This window comes from Stenella coeruleoalba (genome assembly GCF_951394435.1).
Source record: "Stenella coeruleoalba genome assembly, chromosome: 4".
Classification (NCBI taxonomy): domain Eukaryota; kingdom Metazoa; phylum Chordata; class Mammalia; order Artiodactyla; family Delphinidae; genus Stenella; species Stenella coeruleoalba.
Window position 1 is genome coordinate 114,079,424 of NC_137149.1, and position 19,446 is coordinate 114,098,869.

The window sequence follows — 19,446 nt, forward strand, 5'->3', positions numbered from 1 at the left end:
AGTAATTTCCTCTGAATTTCCTTTTGTATTGTCTTTTAAATACCTTATACTTTTTATCTTGTATTTATTTATGAATACATTTTATCTCCCCAATAAAACTATGGACTCTATGGGCAAATGACTTGTAATTTTGAGACTATTATGTTTAAATATATAGTACTTAAAATATGGGTATACTTTAGATGTTCAGTAAAAACAAAGAAACAAAAACCTATTGTATAAAGCAAAAGTTGAAAGGTACAGTTCTTGTCAGAGTATTAGTTTTGCTGATCTTCATTGTGCTGATAAGTGAGTAAACCTCTTAATTTCAAAGTGATAAGCAATTACAGATTACTTTCACCTTCAACAGTTTCTGTTCTGTGCTACCCTGTCAAGGAGAGGGTAGGGTCAGTCTGTCGCCTGGGATAAGGAGGAGGAGTGCAGCAAGCTCTTTTCAGGTCTGAGTGGATAGCAATACCAAGAATGGCAGGACAAGACATAGCATTTAGACTTCTGGATGGCATTCATGCTTCTGTGTTAGCTGTGATCCCTAATAATTTATAAATTCAAATGGTAATAGATATACCAGAAATCATAATTCTGTCCCCAAATAAGGATGACAGGAATTAGGCATGAGAGTTAGAATCCCATCCTCCTCTCTTAGGTTCAGCAAGCTGGAAGAAAAGACTGAGAAGGAGCAATTGGTCTTAAAGTTGGAGTACCCCACAGCACTGTCCAATGTCCTTGATTTCTTTTCTATCTTAACTCACTTTTTGGTCATCTCATCCAGTTACAAGGCTTTCAGTACCATCTATTAGACCAGTAACTCCCCAATTCAGGCCTTTCTCCCTAACTTGAGATCCAACTGCATATTTGACACCGCCATTTGAATATCTAACAGATATCTTAAACTTAATAGGTCCCAAAGTACAGTTCTAATTACTACCACTATCTCCCAGCCCCTACCTCAGCAACCTATGCTATTTCTACAGTCTTCTTACTCTCAGTTGATGACACTCCATCCTTCCTGTTCCTGAGACCAAACTCTTGGAGTCATCCTGATTCCCCTCTTTCTCTCACTCCACATCCAGTCTGTCAGGAAATTTTGTTGTCACTACCTCTAGATACACTTGCATTCCAACAGGTTCTCACTACCACTGTGGTTCCAGGCCATCATCATCTCGTAACAGATATTAGTGCATTGCCTTCTGAATTGGTCTCCTAGTGTTTGTTCCATTTAGTTACTAATTTGAAAAGAATTGATTATAGACTATTTTATTATGTCCATGACATGTGAAATCTCAATATTTTGAATAGCATCTTTTGGCAAAGAAAATATTCTTCTGCCTTGTTTGAGTTCTTCTCTGGCTGGATTCTGTGGTATTTGTAAATTTTTTTATTTTATTTTATTTTTATTTTTGGCTGTGTTGGGTCTTCGTTGCTGCACGCGGGCTTTCTCTAGTTGTGGCAAGCGGGGGCTGCTCTTCGTTGCAGTGCGTGGGCTTCTCATTGCAGTGGCTTCTCTTGTTGCAGAGCACAGGCTCTAGGTGTATGGGCTTTAGTAGTTGTGGCCCGCAGGCTCTAGAGCACAGGCTCAGTAGTTGTGGCGCCTGGGCTTCATTGCTTCGCAGCATGTGGGATATTCCCGGACCAGGGCTCGAACCCGTGTCCCCTGCATTGGCAGGTGGATCCTTAACCACTGCGCCACCAGGGAAGCCCCGATTCTGTGGTATTTGTGCATGAGATACCCAAGAAGAAGCTTTTAAAAGACAGTGCGGGGGAGGATCTTCAAGATGGCGGAGGAGTAAGATGTGGAGATCACCTTCCTCCCCACAAATACATCAAAAATATATCTGCATGTAGAACAACTCCTACAGAACATCTGCTGAATGCTGGCAGAAGACCTCAGACTTCCCAAAAGGCAAGAAAATCCCCACGTACCTGGCTGTGAGGCTGACAGGGTCTTGGTGCTCCGGCTGGGTGTCAGGACTGAGCCTCTGAGGTAGGAGAGCCGAGTTCAGGACGTTGGACTACCAGAGACCTCCAGGCCCCATGTAATGTCAGTTGGTGAGAGCTCTCCCAGAGATCTCCATCTCAACGCTAAGACCCAGCTGCAGTCAATGACCAGCAAGCTCCAGTGCTGGACACCCCATGCCAAACAACTAGCAAGACAGGAACACAACCCCACCCATTAGCAGAGAGGCTGCCTAAAATCATAATAAGGTCACAGACACCCCAAAACACACCACCAGATGTGGTTCTGCCCACCAGAAAGACAGGATCCAGCCTCATCCACCAGAACACAGGCACCAGTCCCCTCCACCAGGATGCTTACACAACCCACTGAACCAACCTCACCCACTGGAGGAAGACACCAAAAACAACAGGAACTACAAACCTGCAGCCTGTGAAAAGGAGAACCCAAACACAGTAAGTCAAGCAAAATGAGAAGACAGAGAAATACACAGTAGATGAAGGAGCAAGGTAAAAACCCACCAGACCAAACTAATGAAGAGGAAATAGGCAGTCTACCTGAAAAAGAATTCAGAGTAATGGTAGTAAAGATGATCCAAAATCTTAGAAATGGAATGCAGAAAATACAAGAAAGGTTTAACAAGGACCTAGAAGAGCTAAAGAGCAAACAGACAATGATGAACAACACAATAAATGAAATTAAAAATTCTCTAAAAGGAATCAGTAACAGAATAACTGAGGCAGAAGAATGGATAAGTGAGCTTGAAGATAAAACAGTGGAAATAACTACTGCAGAGCAGAATAAAGAAAGAAGAATGAAAAGAATTGAGGGCAGTCTCAGAGACCTCTGGGGCAGCAGTAAACGCACCAACGTTCGAATTATTGGGGTCCCAGAAGAAGAAGAGAAAAAGAAAGGGACTGAGAAAATATTTGAAGAGATTATAGTTGAAAACTTCCCTAATATGGGAAAGGAGATAGTAAATCAAGTCCAGGACGCACAGAGAGTCCCATACAGGATAAATCCAAGGAGAAGCACGCCAAGACACATATTAATCAAACTATCAAAAATTAAATACAAAGAAAAAATATTAAAAGCAGCAAGGGAAAAGCAACAATAACATACAAGGGAATCCCCATAAGTTTAACAGCTGATCTTTCTGCAGAAACTCTGCAAGCCAGAAGGGACTGGCAGGACATATTTAAAGTGATGAAAGGGAAAGACCTACAACCAAGATTACTCTACCCAGCAAGGATCTCATTCAGATTTGACAGAGAAATTAAAACCTTTACAGACAAGCAAAATCTAAGAGAATTCAGCACCACCAAGCCAGCTTTACAACAAATGTTAAAGGAACTTCTCTAGGCAGGAAACACAAGAGAAGGAAAAGACCTACAAAAACAATCCTGAAACAATTAAGAAAATGGTAATAGGAGCATACATATTGATAATTACCTTAAATGTAAATGGATTAAATGCTCCAACCAAATGATATAGACTGGCTGAATGGATACAAACACAAGACCCATGTATATGGTGTCTACAAGAGACCCACTTGAGACCTAGGGACACATACCGTATGAAAGTGAGGGAATTGAAAAAGATATTCCATGCAAATGGAAATCAAAAGAAAGCTGGAGTAGCAATTCTCATATCAGACAAAATAGATTTTAAAATAAAGACTATTACAAGAGACAAAGAAGGACACTACATAATGATCAAGGGATCAATCCAAGAAGAAGATACAACAATTGTAAATATTTATGCACTCAACACAGGAGCACCTCAAAACATAAGGCAAATGCTAACAGCCATAAAAGGGGAAATCGACAGTAACACAATCATAGTAGGGGACTTTAACACCCCACTTTCACCAGTGGACAGATCATCCAAAATGAAAATAAATAAGGAAATACAAGCTTTAAATGACACATTAAACAAGATGGACTTAATGGATATTTATAGGACATTCCATCCAAAAACAACAGAATATACTTTTTTCTCAAGTGCTTATGACACATTCTCCAGGATAGATCATATCTTTGGTCACAAATCAAGCCTTGGTAAATTTTAAAAAATTGAAATCATACCATGTATCTTTTCTGACCACAGCGCTATGAGAGTAGATATCAATTACAGGAAAAAAACTAAAAACTACAAACACATGGAGGCTAAACAATACACTACTCAGTAACCAAGAGATCACTGAAGAAATCAAAGAGGAAATTAAAAAATACCTAGAAACAAATGACAATGAAAACACAATGACCCAAACCTAGAGGGAAGTTTATAGCAATAAAATCCTACCTCAAGAAACAAGAAAAATCTCAAGTAAAAGACAGTGTGTAAAGTGGCTGTGAAAGGCAATAGTATACCTAAGCTTAACAGCTATGATGATTCATTGAAACATATTTTGCCATGAGAATTCTGAGTCATGTTCTTAGCAACCTGATGTGTGGTTGAGTAGGAATGTGAGGACCACTAGTCTGTAACTCGGCCTCAGGGCCACATAAGATATGCTGACTGATTAAAGATGCATTCAAACACATTTTTCTTCCTTGACACAGTTGTTAAAGACATGTTTCAAATTCATAAGAATACAGGAGGACGTACAGTTGGCTTTTTACTCTTCAAAGGAGAAATGAATTTTAATAGTTTACTTTTTTTTCAGTGTAAGTCAAATTCTGATTATCAGAATCTTGACCATAGTTAGAGGTTAAAAAGTCAGAAAGGGGGCTTCCCTGGTGGCGCAGTGGTTGAGAGTCCGCCTGCCGATGCAGGGGACACGGGTTCGTGCCCCGGTCGGGGAAGATCCCACGTGCCGCGGAGCGGCTTGTCCCGTGAGCCATGGCCGCTGAGCCTGCGCGTCCGGAGCCTGTGCTCCACAATGGCAGAGGCCACAAGAGTGAGAGCCCCGCGTACCGCAAAAAAAAAAAAAAAAAAAAAAAAAAAGTCAGAAAGGATGGATGATTCACTTCTAATGAAAGTTGTTTTTAGGAAAGCATAGATACTGTATGTTTGATAAACTATTCTATAGACTTCTGTCAGTTTCTTACGATTTGACTTAGAGAGCAGTGTAACATATTCAGATTGAATAAGCATGGCATTGGTGGGCAACGGCCTTCTGTGACTTTCCTATAGAGATTTCTTGCGTCTGTAACTCAGTTTTATTTAACATTTACCTTCAAACCTATTTAATTTCCTTTTGAAATGGGAGGTCAAATAATATTCCTTCTAATAAGTCTGTATTGTTGAGCCCAATGTATAGCTTTACTTTTAGAGGAGGCCTGCTGAAATCTAAGGACTTTTTTTTTAATACTCTTAAACTGAGCTCTTAGGCACCCATAAAGACAAACATCAAAACATGGTAAATTAGAGCCCACATTGATCACATTTGGTAGCACAGAGCTGCCTGAAATTCTACTGAAATAATGAATAAATGCATACAAGACTATATATATCTTGATGCAAAAAGGAGACTTTCGGGCTTCCCTGGTGGCGCAGTGGTTGAGAGTCTCCCTGTGAATGCAGGGGACACGGGTTTGAGCCCTGGTCTGGGAGGATCCCACATGCCGCGGAGCAACTAGGCCCATGAGCCACAACTACTGAGCCTGCGCGTCTGGAGCCTGTGCTCCGCAGAAGAGAGGCCGCGATAGTGAGAGGCCTGCGCACCACGATGAAGAGTGGCCCCCGCTTGCCACAACTAGAGAAAGCCCTCACACAGAAACGAAGACCCAACACAGCAAAAATAAATTAATTAATTAACAAACTCCTACCCCCAACATCTTCTTTAAAAAAAAAAAAGGAGACTTTCATTGTAGTTGGAAACTAATTCTAAATCTGATGAATTTTCAAAGGAATTATTTTCTATCAGTTTCAGAACACTGTAGTCTAAATCAGAGAATGTTAACCTGGGGTCCATAAACAGCCTCTAAGGATATCCATGAACACACATATATATATATATATATATATATATATATATATATATATATATATATATTTGTTTATTTATTTATTTATGGCTGCCTTCGGTCTTCGTTGTTGCACGCGGGCTTTCTCTAGTTGCGGCGAGTGGGGGCTACTCTTCGTTGCAGTGCACGGGCTTCTCATTGCAGTGGCTTCTACTGTTGTGGAGCATGGGCTCTGGGCACACGGGCTCAGTAGTTGTGGCTTGAAGGCCCTAGAGTGCAGGCTCAGTAGTTGGCTTAGTTGCTCCATGGTATGTGGGATATTCCCGGATCAGGGCTCGAACCCATGTCCCCTGATTGGCAGGCAGATTCTTTACCACTGCACCACCAGGGAAGTCCCCAAACACCTTTTGTTTACAGGGTTTTATATTTATGGGCAGTTTTCTTGAAATGGTCTCTCAACCATAGTTTTTACCAAATCCTCAAAGGAATCCATGAACCACCCTCCACCCAACAAAATGTAAGAACTGTTGATTCTTATTTATATCTCTTTATCACTGTGATAAGTATTTGAACCAAGTATAGTCTCATGACTGACAATGAAAGTTCTCTATTTCTAGTTTCTAAGATCTGCCATCTAGTCTAAGTTTGAAAGACTAAGCCAAATCAAGGCATTGTTGTTAATAATGCTAGCAGTATTAGGTGTATGAAACCCACTCTCATTTTGTAGCATGTTGATTTGGTGTATGTAACTGCACATATATATGAATATGCTGGGGTATTCATTTATGTGATCTGTGATCCCTTAATTTTAAGCATTTATCTTTCTTTTTTCTTTTCATTCTGTATGGTTACAAACCAGTAAGCATAGCTGATCCTGCTGCCCTTGGCTTCATCATTTCTCCATGGTCTCTGCTATTGCTGCCATCTGGTAGCGTGTCATTTACAGATGAAAATATTTCCAGTCAGGATCTTCGAGCATTCACTGCACCAGAGGTTCTTCAAAATCAATCACTAACTTCTCTCTCCGATGTTGAAAAGGTAACATTAAGTCTTTTTTGCTTTATTTTGTTTTTTGTTTTGGTGGGGGTAGGAAAAGTAGACACTGGGCTACCTTCAACCCTCTGAAAAACATCCATTGAATTTAAAATGATCATGTAATCACTTATGTGTGGAATCTAAAAAGTACAACAAATTAGTGAATATAACAAAAAAGAATCAAACTCACAGATACAGAGAACAAATTGGTAGTTACCAGTGGGGAGAGGGAAAGGGAGAGGGGAGTAAGAGGTCCAAACTATTAGGTATAAAATAGGCTACAACATGAGGAATATAGCCAAATATTTTATAATAACTATAAATGGAGCCTAACCTTTGAAAATTGTGAATCACTGTATTGTACACCTGTAACTTATGTAATATTGTACAGTAATTATACTTCAATTAAAAAATAAAATGATCATGTATTCCAAGAAGTTCATATTTAAAAATTCAAACTAGTTTTATAAAAATGTATGGATCTAAGAAAAAATATGGAAAAAATGTGAGCCATTATTAATTCATGTTTTAAAATACTTATTAAATGCCTGCTCTGTATAAAACACTGTGCTTGGGAGGAAGATACAAAAATAACTGGACCTTTCTTCCTTCCTTCCTTCCTTCCTCCCTCCCTTCCTCCCTCCTTCCTTCCTTCCTTCCTTCCTTCCTTCCTTCCCTCCCTCCCTTCCCTCCCTCCCTCACTTCTTTCCTACTTCCCTCCTTCCTTCTCTCTTTCCTTCTCTTTTTTTCTTTCTCTCTCTCTTAGTATTTGTCAACTTGATGTTTTTACAGTAGCAACTATCTGGTTAATGTTTTTTTATTAATTAAATAGATCTTCTAGTACATTTATAGCCTTTTTTGTGTGTTTTTCTAAGATGCTTAAAGAATTTTAAGATTTATTTTTCAGTCTTTGTATTTTATGTCAACACTTTCTCATGTGGAAAATATTTTAAAAATTTGTTAATGATTCTATATATATACATATATGTATATCTATAATATAAGGCAAATTGAAATGAATGCTATATAGAGGGATAAAGTAGTTTGGAAGTTTCGAAGAGAAGCAATTTCTAATTTAGAATGATACCGCAGAGAAGGTAGCATTTGTGTTGAGCTACAAAGAGTGAGTAGAATTTAGAAAATTGAAAATAGGTAGAAGTGGGGATTCCCCTCAGGGTTGCTATGATGTGTAATGCTAAGGGGTAGGAAATTGTCCACTGTGATAGAGGAATGTTTGGTCAGGGCAGTAGCAGGGCTGGCTGGGCTGTAGCATTAGCTACCTGGAAGGCTGTGGTTAAGGGGAGACTATAGGTCAGAATGAAGAACACTTTGAATACCAGAACTTGAGACTTTCTTCTGGGGCATATTTTTAGGAGAGTGATATGATATAATTTGTTATTTCAGAGGGTAAGTTCGATGAAAGTGGATAAGTAGGTGAGATAAAAGATTATGTAAGAATCTAACTGGAACACTTTAATAATCTAGGGGAAAGATCTAAAAATCGTGCAATGCCTTGGAACTATAGACGTGAGGATAGTGGGGTTATAGTGGAAGAAAACCTGACAGAGTTTCAACAGTTGATTTCATGAAACAAGGAAGATGGAAATGTTTTTGATAGGAATATCCAGTCTGAGGATGGTAATGCCATTAACATCAGAAGATCTAATTGCATTGTCAAGGCTATGAAAAGAAATTTTGGAACAACTATATATATTGTGTGTAGTAAGCTGTGATAATTTAGATAGGGAACTTTGGAGAATTCAGAATTTGCAATGAATATCATTTCCCATAATCAATGCATATAGGTTCAAAAATTAACCTAATAATTTCCTAATAGTAAAATTGTGAAATCAAAAAGTATGTGCATTTAAATTTTTGACATATCGTTGACCCTTGAACAATGCCAGTTTGAACTGCATGGGCCCACTTACTCAGTTAAGTACAGATTCCTTAACAAAACATAGAAAACCTCTCCAGAGTCTGATTCCAACCATATTTCAACTCCTCTTTCAGAGTCACAAGTTGTAGTCAGTGATTATTAAACAGGTCTTATGCTTTGTGGCTTCACTCTTTTTTTTTTACATCTTTATTGGAGTATAATAGCTTTACAATGGTGTGTTAGTTTCTGCTGTATAACAAAGTGAATCAGTTATACATATACATATGTTCCCATACCTCTTCCCTCTTGCGTCTCCCTCCCTCCCACCCTCCCTATCCCATCTCTCTAGGTGGTCACAAAGCACCGAGCTGATCTCCCTGTGCTATGCAGCTGCTTCCCACTAGCTATCTATTTTACATTTGCTAGTGTATATATGTCCATGCCACTCCCTCACTTTGTCACAGCTGACCTTTCCCCCTCCCCATATCCTCAAGTCCATTTTCTAGTAGGTCTGTGTTTTTATTACTGTCTTACCCCTAGGTCCTTCATGACATTTTTTTTTCTTAAATTCCATATATATGTGTTACCATACTGCATTTGTCTTTCTCTTTCCGACTTACTTCACTCTGTATGACAGACTCTAGGTCCATCCACCTCATTACAAATATCTCAATTTCGTTTCTTTTTATGGCTGAGTAATATTCCATTGTATATATTTGCCACATCTTCTTTATCCATTCATCCGATGATGGACACTTAGGCTGTTTCCATCTCCTGGCTATTGTAAATAGAGCTGCAATGAACATTTTGGTACATGACTCTTTTTGAATTATGGTTTTCTCAGGGTATATGCCAAGTAGTGGGATTGCTGGGTCATATGGTAGTTCTATTTGTAGTTTTTTAAGGAACCTCCATACTGTTCTCCATAGTGGCTGTACCAATTCACATTCCCACCAGCAGTGCAAGAGTGTTCCCTTTTCTCCACACCCTCTGCATCATTTATTGTTTCTAGATTTTTTGATGATGGCCATTCTGACCAGTGTGAGATGATATCTCATTGTAGTTTTGATTTGCATTTCTCTAATGATTAATGATGTTGAGCATTCTTTCATGTGTTTGTTGGGAGTCTGTATATCTTCTTTGGAGAAATGTCTATTTAGGTCTTCTGCCCATTTTTGGATTGGGCTGCTTGTTTTTTTGTTATTGAGCTGCATGAGCTGCTTCTAAATTTTGGAGATTAATCCCTTGTCAGTTGCTTCATTTGCAAATATTTTCTCCCATTCTGAGGACTGTCTTTTGGTCTTCTTTATGGTTTCCTTTGCTGTGCAAAAGCTTTGAAGTTTCATTAGGTCCCATTTGTTTATTTTTGTTTTTATTTCCATTTCTCTAGGAGGTGGGTCAAAAAGGATCTTGCTGTGATTTATGTCATAGAGTGTTCTGCCTATGTTTTCCTCTAAGAGTTTGATAGTGTCTGGCCTTACATTTAGGTCTTTAATCCATTTTGAGCTTATTTTTGTGTATGGTGTTAGGGAGTGATCTAATCTCATACTTTTACATGTACCTGTCCAGTTTTCCCAGCACCACTTATTGAAGAGGCTGTCCTTTCTCCACTGTACATTCCTGCCTCCTTTATCAAAGATAAGGTGCCCATATGTGCGTGGGTTTATCTCTGGGCTTTCTATCCTGTTCCATTGATCTATATTTCTGTCGTTGTGCCAGTACCATACTGTCTTGATTACTGTAACTTTGTAGTATAGTCTGAAGTCAGGGAGCCTGATTCCTCCAGCTCCGTTTTTCGTTCTCAAGATTGCTTTGGCTATTCGGGGTCTTTTGTGTTTCCATACAAATTGTGAAATTTTTTGTTCTACTTCTGTGAAAAATGCCAGTGGTAGTTTGATAGGGATTGCATTGAATCTGTAGATTGCTTTGGGTAGTAGAGTCATTTTCACAATGTTGATTCTTCCCATCCAAGAACATGGTATATCTCTCCATCTATTTGTATCATCTTTAATTTCTTTCATCAGTGTCTTGTAATTTTTTGCATAGAGGCCTTTTGTCTCCTTAGGTAGGTTTATTCCTAGATATTTTATTGTTTTTGTTGCAATGGTAAATGTGTGTGTTTTCTTGATTTCACTTTCAGATTTTTCATCATTAGTGTATAGGAATGCCAGAGATTTCTGTGCATTAATTTTGTATCCTGCTACTTTATTTACCAAATTCATTGATTAGCTCTAGTAGTTTTCTCGTAGCATCTTTAGGATTCTCTGTGTATAGTATCATGTCATCTGCAAACAGTGACAGTTTTACTTCTTCTTTTCTGATTTGGATTCCTTTTATTTCCTTTTCTTCTCTGATTGCTGTCGCTAAAACTTCCAAAACTATGTTGAATAAGAGTGGTGAGAGTGAGCAACCTAGTCTTGTTCCTGATATTAGTGGAAATGCTTTCAGTTTTTCACCAATGAGGACGATGTTTGCTGTGGGTTTGTCATATATGGCCTCTATTATGTTGAGGAAAGTTCCCTCTATGCCTACTTTCTGCAGGGTTTTTATCATAATGGATGTTGAATTTTGTCAAAAGCTTTCTCTGCATCTATTGAGATGACCATATGGTTTTTCTCCTTCAATTTGTTAATATGGTGTATCACATTGATTGATTTGCGTATATTGAAGAATCCTTGCATTCCTGGAATAAACCCACTTGATCATGGTGTATGATCCTTTTCATGTGCTGTTGGATTCTGTTTGCTAGTATTTTGTTGAGGAGTTTTGCATCTATGTTCATCAGTGATATTGGCCTGTAGTTTTGTTTCTTTGTGACATCCTTGTCTGGTTTTGGTATCAGGGTGATGGTGGCCTCGTAGAATGAGTTTGGGAGTGTTCCTCCCTCTGCTATATTTTGGAAGAGTTTGAGAAGGATAGGTTTTAGCTCCTCTAAATGTTTGATAGAATTCGCCTGTGAAGCCATCTGGTCTTGGGCTTTTGTTTGTTGGAAGATTTTTAATCACAGTTTCAATTTCAGTGCTTGTGATTGGTCTGTTCATATTTTCATTTCTTCCTGATTCAGTCTTGGCAGGTTGTGCATTTCTAAGAATTTGTCCATTTCTTCCAGATTGTCCATTTTATTGGCATAGAGTTGCTTGTAGTAATCTCTTAGGATCTTTTGTATTTCTGCAGTGTCAGTTGTTACTTCTCCTTTTTCACTTCTAATTCTATTGACCTGAGTCTTCTCCCTTTTTTTCTTGATGAGTCTGGCTAATGGTTTAGCAATTTTGTTTATCTTCTCAAAGAACCAGCTTTTAGTTTTGTTGATCTTTGCTATCGTTTCCTTCATTTCTTTTTCATTTATTTCTGATCTGATTTTTATGATTTCTTTCCTTCTGCTAACTTTGGGGTTTTTTTGTTCTTCTTTCTCTAATTGCTTGAGGTGCAAGGTTAGGTTGTTTATTTGAGATGTTTCCTGTTTCTTAAGGTAGGATTGTGTTGCTATAAACTTCCCTCTTAGAACTGCTTTTGCTACATCCTATAGGTTTTGGGTCGTCGTGTCTCCATTGTCATTTGTTTCTAGGTATTTTTTGATTTCCTCTTTGATTGCTTCAGTGATCATTTCGTTATTAAGTAGTGTATTGTTTAGCCTCCACGTGTTTGTATTTTTTACAGATCTTTTCCTGTAATTGATATCTAGTCTCATAGCGTTGTGGTCGGAAAAGATACTTGATACAATTTCAATTTTCTTAAATTTACCAAGGCTTGATTTTTGACCCAAGATATGATCTATCCTGGAGAATGTTCCATGAGCACTTGAGGAAAATGTGTATTCTGTTGTTTTTGGATGGAATGTCCTATAAATATCAATTAAGTCCATCTTGTTTAATGTATCATTTAAAGCTTGTGTTTCCTTATTTATTTTCATTTTGGATGATCTGTCCACTGGTGAAAGTGGGGTGTTAAAGCCCCCTACTATGAATGTGTTACTGTCGATTTCCCCTTTTATGGCTGTCAGTATTTGCCTTATGTATTGAGGTGCTCCTATGTTGGGTGCATAAATATTTACAATTGTTATATCTTCTTCTTGGATCGATCCCTTGATCATTATGTAATGTCCTTCTTTGTCTCTTTTAATAGTCCTTATTTTAAAGTCTATTTTGTCTGATATGAGAATTGCTACTCCAGCTTTCTTTTGGTCCATTTGCATGGAATATCTTTTTTCATCCCCTCACATTCAGTCTGTATGTGTCCCTAGGTCTGAAGTGGGTCTCTTATAGACAGTATATATATGGGTCTTGTTTTTGTATCCATTCAGGCAGTCTGTGTCTTTTGGTGTGAGCATTTAATCCATTTACATTTAAGGTAATTATCGATATGTATGTTCCTATTCCCATTTTCTTAATTGTTTTGGGTTTGTTATTGTAGGTCTTTTCCTTCTCTTGTGTTTCTTGCCTAGAGAAGGTCCTTTAGCATTTGTTGTAAAGCTGGTTTGGTGATGCTGAACTCTCTCAGCTTTTGCTTGTCTGTAAATGTTTTAATTTCTCCATCAAATCTGAATGAGATCCTTGCTGGGTAGAGTAATCTTGGTTGTAGGTTTTTCTCCTTCGTCTCTTTGAATATGTCCTGTCACTCCCTTCTGGCTTGCAGAGTTTCTGCTGAGAGATCAGCTGTTAACCTTATGGGGATTCCCTTGTGTGTTATTTGTTGTTTTTTCCTTGCTGTTTTTAATGTGTTTTCTTTGTATTTAATTTTTGACAGTTTGATTAATATGTGTCTTGGCGTGTTTCTCCTTGGATTTATCCTATATGGGACTCTGTGCTTCCTGGACTTGATTAACTATTTCCTTTCCCATATTAGGGAGGTTTCAACTATAATCTCTTCAAATATTTTCTGTGTCCCTTTCTTTTTCTCTTCTTCTTCTGGAACCCCTATTATTCGAATGTTGGTGCGTTTAATGTTGTCCCAGAGGTCTCAGAGTGTCCTCAGTTCTTTTCATTCTTTTTTCTTTATTCTGCTCTGCAGTAGTTATTTCCACTATTTTATCTTCCAGGTCACTTATCCGTTCTTCTCTTTCAGTTATTCTGCTATTGATCCCTTCTAGAGTATTTTTAATTTCATTTATTGTGTTGTTCATCGTTGCTTGTTTCATCTTTAGTTCTTCTAGGTCCTTGTTAAATGTTTCTTGCATTTTGTCTATTCTATTTCCAAGATTTTGGATCATCTTTACTATCATTATTCTGAATTCTTTTTCAGGTAGACTGCCTATTTCCTCTTCATTTGTTAGGTCTGGTGCATTTTTATCTTGCTCCTTCATGTGCTGTGTGTTTTTCCGTCTTCTCATTTTGCTTATCTTACTGTGTTTGAGGTCTCCTTTTTGCAGGCTGCAGGTTCGTAGTTCCTGTTGTCTTTGGTGTCTGTCCCCAGTGGCTAAAGTTGGTTCAGTGGGTTGTGTGGGCTTCCTGGTGGAGGGCACTAGTGCCTGTGTTGTGGTGGATGAGGCTGGATCTTGTCTTTCTGGTGGGCTGGTCCACGTCTGGTGGTGTGTTTTGGGTTATCTGTGGACTTACTATGATTTTAGGCAGCCTCTCTGCTAATGGGTGGGGTTGTGTTCCTGTCTTGCTTGTTGTTTGGCATAGGGTGTCCAGCACTTTAGCTTGCTGGTCGTTGAGTGAAGCTTGGTGTTGGTGTTGAGATGGAGATCTCTGGGAGATTTTTGCCATTTGATATTACGTGGAGCTGGGAGGTCTCTTGTGGACCAGTGTCCTGAAATTGGCTCTCCCACCTCAGAGGCACAGCACTGACTCCTGGCTGCAGCACCAAGAGCATTTCATCCACACGGCTCAGAATAAAAGGGAGATAAAATAGAATGAATGAAAGGAAGAGGATAAAAGAAAATAAAATATAGTAAGGTAAAATAAAATAAAGTTATTAAAATAAAAAAGTAATTATTAAGAAAAAAAAATTTTTTAAGTTAAAAAAAACAACGGATGGATAGAACCCTAGGACAAATGGTGAAAGCAAAGCTATACTGACAAAATCTCACACAGAAGCATACACATACACACTCACAAAAAGAGGAAAAGGGGAAAATATAATAAATCTTGCTCTCAAAGTCCATCTCCTCAATTTGGGATGATTCGTTTTCTATTCAGGTATTCCACAGATGCAGGGTACATCAAGTTGATTGTGGAGATTTAATCCGCTGCTTCTGAGGCTGCTGGGAGAGATTTCCCTTTCTCTTCTTTGTTCGCACAGCTCCCGGCGTTCAGCTTTGGATTTGGCCCCGCCCCTGCGTGTAGGTCGCCGGAGGGCGTCTCTTCTTTTCTCAGACAGGACGGGGTTAAAGGAGCCGCTGATTCAGGGGCTCTGGCTCACTCAGACCATGGGGAGGGAGGTGTAGGGAGTGTGGGGTGAGCCTGCGGCGGCAGAGGCCGGCGTGATGTTGCACCAGCCTGAGGCACGCCGTACTTTCTCCCGAGGAAGTTGTCCCTGGATCCCGGGACCCTGGCAGTGGCGGGCTGCACAGGCTCCCTGGAAGGGAGGTGTGGAGAGTGACCTGTGCTCACACACAGCCTTCTTGGTGGCGGCAGCAGCAGCCTTAGTGTCTCATGCCCGTCTCTAGCCGCAGCTCGCTCCCGTGTCTGGAGCTCCTTTAAGCAGCGCTCTTAATCCACTCTCCTCGCGCACCAGGAAACAAAGAGGGAAGCTGGCTTCACTCTTTTGTATAACAGTGCTCTTCTGCATTTCTACATGTCCACAGCCTATGTACCAAGCATTCTTTCAATCAGCATCTATTGAGAACTTATATATTCTACAGTATATTAGGCCATAGGGTTACAAAGATGAATAAGAAATAGTTCTGGGACTTCCTTGGTGGCGCAGTGGTTAAGAATCTGCCTGCCAATGCAGGGGACACAGGTTCGAACCCTGGTCCGGGAAGATCCCACATGCCGTGGAGCAACTAAGCCCGTGTGCCACAACTACTGAGCCTGAGCTCTAGAGCCCACGTTCCGCAGCAAGAGAAGCCACCGCAATGAGAAGCCTGCATACCGCAACGAACAGTAGCCCCTCCTCGGCGCCCGCATGCAGCATTGAAGACCCAATACAGCCAAAAATAAATAAATACATTTTTAAAAAAAGAAAGAAATAGTCCTTAACCTCAAAGGGCCAGCAGTGTAATGGACAGATAGACAAAAAGAAATTAATGATAGTAATAATAATAGTAATGGAAATATGTACAGTAATAGTAGATCTGTACAAAATATTAAGAGAACACAGAGAGGGGACACATAACCTACATTCAAACCTCAGCTTAAGCTCCCCCTGCTTTAAATTTCTTCTATAATCAGAAGTAATCTTGTCCTTTTGAATTTCCTTAGCACAGATGTACCACTTCTACTTTGTTTAATAGATGCATACATATATATTCATATAGTTTTCTTCTTAGAGTTCTGATTCTAGGAAAGGTACAACAGATTAAAGCCGTGGTTTTGAATCAGAGGCTGCTTTATCTTCCAGTGGACAGTTGGCAATGTCTTGAGACATTTTTAGTTGTCATAACCGGTGGGAGGGCAGGGGGAAGAGGAGGAAGGTAGTTCTACTGGCATCTAGTGAGTAGAGGCCAGGGGTACTACTGTTATCCTACACAGGATAAATATCCACAGACTGCTGTCCACAGCAAAGATCCCAAATGTCAGTAGTACAGAGGAGTATAAGCCCTGGTTTAGAGGTCAAGAATATGGCTCTGGAGCCAGAATTTGAATCCCGCCCCTAGCACTTAACTACCTGTGTGACCTTGGACAAAAGTTACTTTCTCTCTCTGTAGTTATTGAATAAGCTGAAGTATAAACTGTAAGGTTGACACACAGTAAACATTATGTACATGCTTGCTGTTGATATTCTTATGTATTAGTATATGGTAGTATTATTGATCCAGAATGAGATATTTATATTTTACCACAATCCCGAGCTTAGTGACTTTCAGAAAAAATGTTGAACGACTAAATGGATAGTTAATTAGCTCTTCTATAAATGGTATCTTCTAGAACCAGTTCCTTTATCGTTTAACCCTGTGTATGAATCATCATTATCAAAAGCAGCCACTTCTACAAGAAACCATCCTGGTTTGCTATTACACTAAGGGAAAGGAATAGATTTTCTCTGTACTATCCATCAGGAACAGATAGGTACTGAGATCTTTGATACAAATAGGGCCTTGGCAAAGATCACAAAGCAAAAAATTCCCTTGGAAGCTAAATAAATATGCAGTAGAACTAAGAGGCAGATCAAAACCTTTTTTAAAAAAAAAACTTCTAATGCCTGACTTCTTTTAATATGGGCCATCGTATTCTCCTTTTTTTCTGCTTATGTAAAAACCAAAGAAACATATGAAGGCCAAATACTTGCCTGTTTTTGAATAATCACTCCTTGTATGACCTTCTCCTTTCCATATAATGACTGTAACTAAACTATAACCCATTCATTGCTATTTATCAACCAGGTGAACTAAGGGCTCTCAGTGGTATTGCAGCGTTACTGTGTTAATTTAGTTACACCGTAGTATCACTGATCTTCTTTCTGCCTGTATCTTTTCAGGTTGCATCAACAGTAAAAACTCTTAGCTTATGAATAATGTATATGGAAGTATTATCCATGTTTACTTTACAGATTATTTTGGAATAAATGTAAAAGTAAAGCATTTTTCTTTGTATACTGTACAAACTTTTTCTCAAATATTAATAATATTTCTCTAATATTAGATACCAGATATTATTATACATTAACAAAGATCTGATGTACCTGGAGTTATTTATTTAACAAAATTTTAAATGATTTTTAAAATATTAAAAATTTTGAACCCATAAAGCACTATCCTAATAAAATAGCAACTATCATTTCTGCATGTTTTTTCTATATATAGATATTTCATATCTATATGTATCAAGCAGAGGTCTCCAGAGAAACCGGATCAATAGGATATGTGTGTTTGTGTGTGTGTGTATATAAAGAGAGTCTTATTAGCTCATGTAATTATGGAGGCAGACAAGTCCCAAGATCTCCAAGGTGAGCCAGCAAGCTGGAGACCCAGGAGAGCCAATGGTGTAGTTCTGGTCTGAGAACCAGGTGAACTGAGGGTGTAGTTCCACAATGAAGGCCAACAGGCTCAGGACCCAGGAAGAGCTGGTATTTCGGATCAAATCCAAAGGCAAGAAAAAGTTGATGTCCTAGTTTGAAGGCAGTCAGACAGAAAGTTCTTTCTTACCTGGGGGTGGATAAACTATTTTGTTCTATTCAGGCCTTCAAATAATTGGATAAGGACCACCTATATTGGGGAGAGCAGTCTGCATCCAAAAACACTCTCACAGAAACACCCAGAATAATGTTTGACCAAATATCTACGCATCCCATGGTACAGTCGACACATAAAATTAATCATTATACTATATACATAAATGATCAACAGATGTATATTTTTATAACCTAGTTTTAAAAATGATGTTAATAATTTTATATAGTCTTGTATAAAAATTATTAAAATAAAATAACTCAATTAGCCTCCTGACAAGTAAATGTAGTAAAGAATCTTAAAATACTACCAGTATCTCAAAGGATCACAAATCAAAATTAATATATTAAGAGAAATATTTGAGTATGCAGTTAGTCATTTTTGCTAAAGTTATGAAAAATGTTTTTCATATATGAGACTCTTTGAAAACGTGTTCCCATGTGAAGTTCTTTGAATTCTAAACAGAAATATGATACAAATAGCCTACATCATGCTGCCTTGAACTTTATGCACATTTAATTGAATTCAGTAGGCATGTATTGAATATCTATTATGTAAAAGTTCTGTGTTAACTGCTAAGAGGGATATTAAGATGTGTTAAAAAGGCTTTCTCAAGGAAGACAAACAAGGACACATCTTAACTATGTTACAGGTAGTATTAGTTAACTGTTTCATTAGAGATACAAATGAAATAATAACTATCATATAAGAGAGAATGCTTTATCCTGTTTGAGAAGATTTGTATAGCATACATAATAGATAACATCATCTCTGGACTATATCAATAATGGGTGGAACTTTTATTGACAGATGAAAAAAGAAATAAATTCTTGGTAGGAAGAACTGCTCAAGAAGCGCTGGGAAAGAGAAAGATTTATTTTGCCAACAGAGAATTATATAGTAGTTCTGAAGTGTTACGTGTAATAGAGCAAGGAGTGATAATTGAAGGAAAACTTAAAAACCTGGAAATGGAGCTAGAGGCAGATCAGAGTGAGCCTTGCATATCATCATAAAGAATTTGGATTTTGGGGGCTTCCCTGGTGGCGCAGTGGTTGAGAGTCCGCCTGCCGATGCAGGGGACACGGGTTTGTGCCCCGGTCCGGGAAGATCCCACATGCCGTGGAGCGGCTGGGCCCGTGAGCCATGGCCGCTGAGCCTGCGCGTCCGGAGCCTGTGCCCCGCAACGGGAGAGGCCATAACAGTGAGAGGCCCGCGTACCACGAAAAAAAAGAATTTGGATTTTTGATAATTGGGAGCCATGAAAATATTTGAAAAGAGGAACAACTAATCTGTAACTTAGGAATAATTTAGGAGGCAATACTAGGAATAGATTAAAATGCTGTGAGATTGTAAGGATACCCGGTTTTATTTGTATTTACCTCACCTATATCTAAAG

The 19,446-nt window shown here is 38.8% G+C and overlaps 1 protein-coding gene across 12 annotated transcripts in view; it reads left to right on the top strand.

Moving 5' to 3' along the window:
- PTPN13 (protein tyrosine phosphatase non-receptor type 13) overlaps positions 1–19,446 on the top strand; it is a 235,670-nt gene that overhangs the window by 77,171 nt on the left and 139,053 nt on the right. For all 12 annotated transcript variants that reach the window (XM_079919588.1, XM_079919591.1, XM_079919595.1 and 9 more), the window contains one exon: positions 6,725–6,903. In XM_079919588.1, coding sequence (XP_079775714.1) covers positions 6,725–6,903 — 179 coding nt within the window. The remainder of the gene's footprint in view (positions 1–6,724; positions 6,904–19,446) is intronic.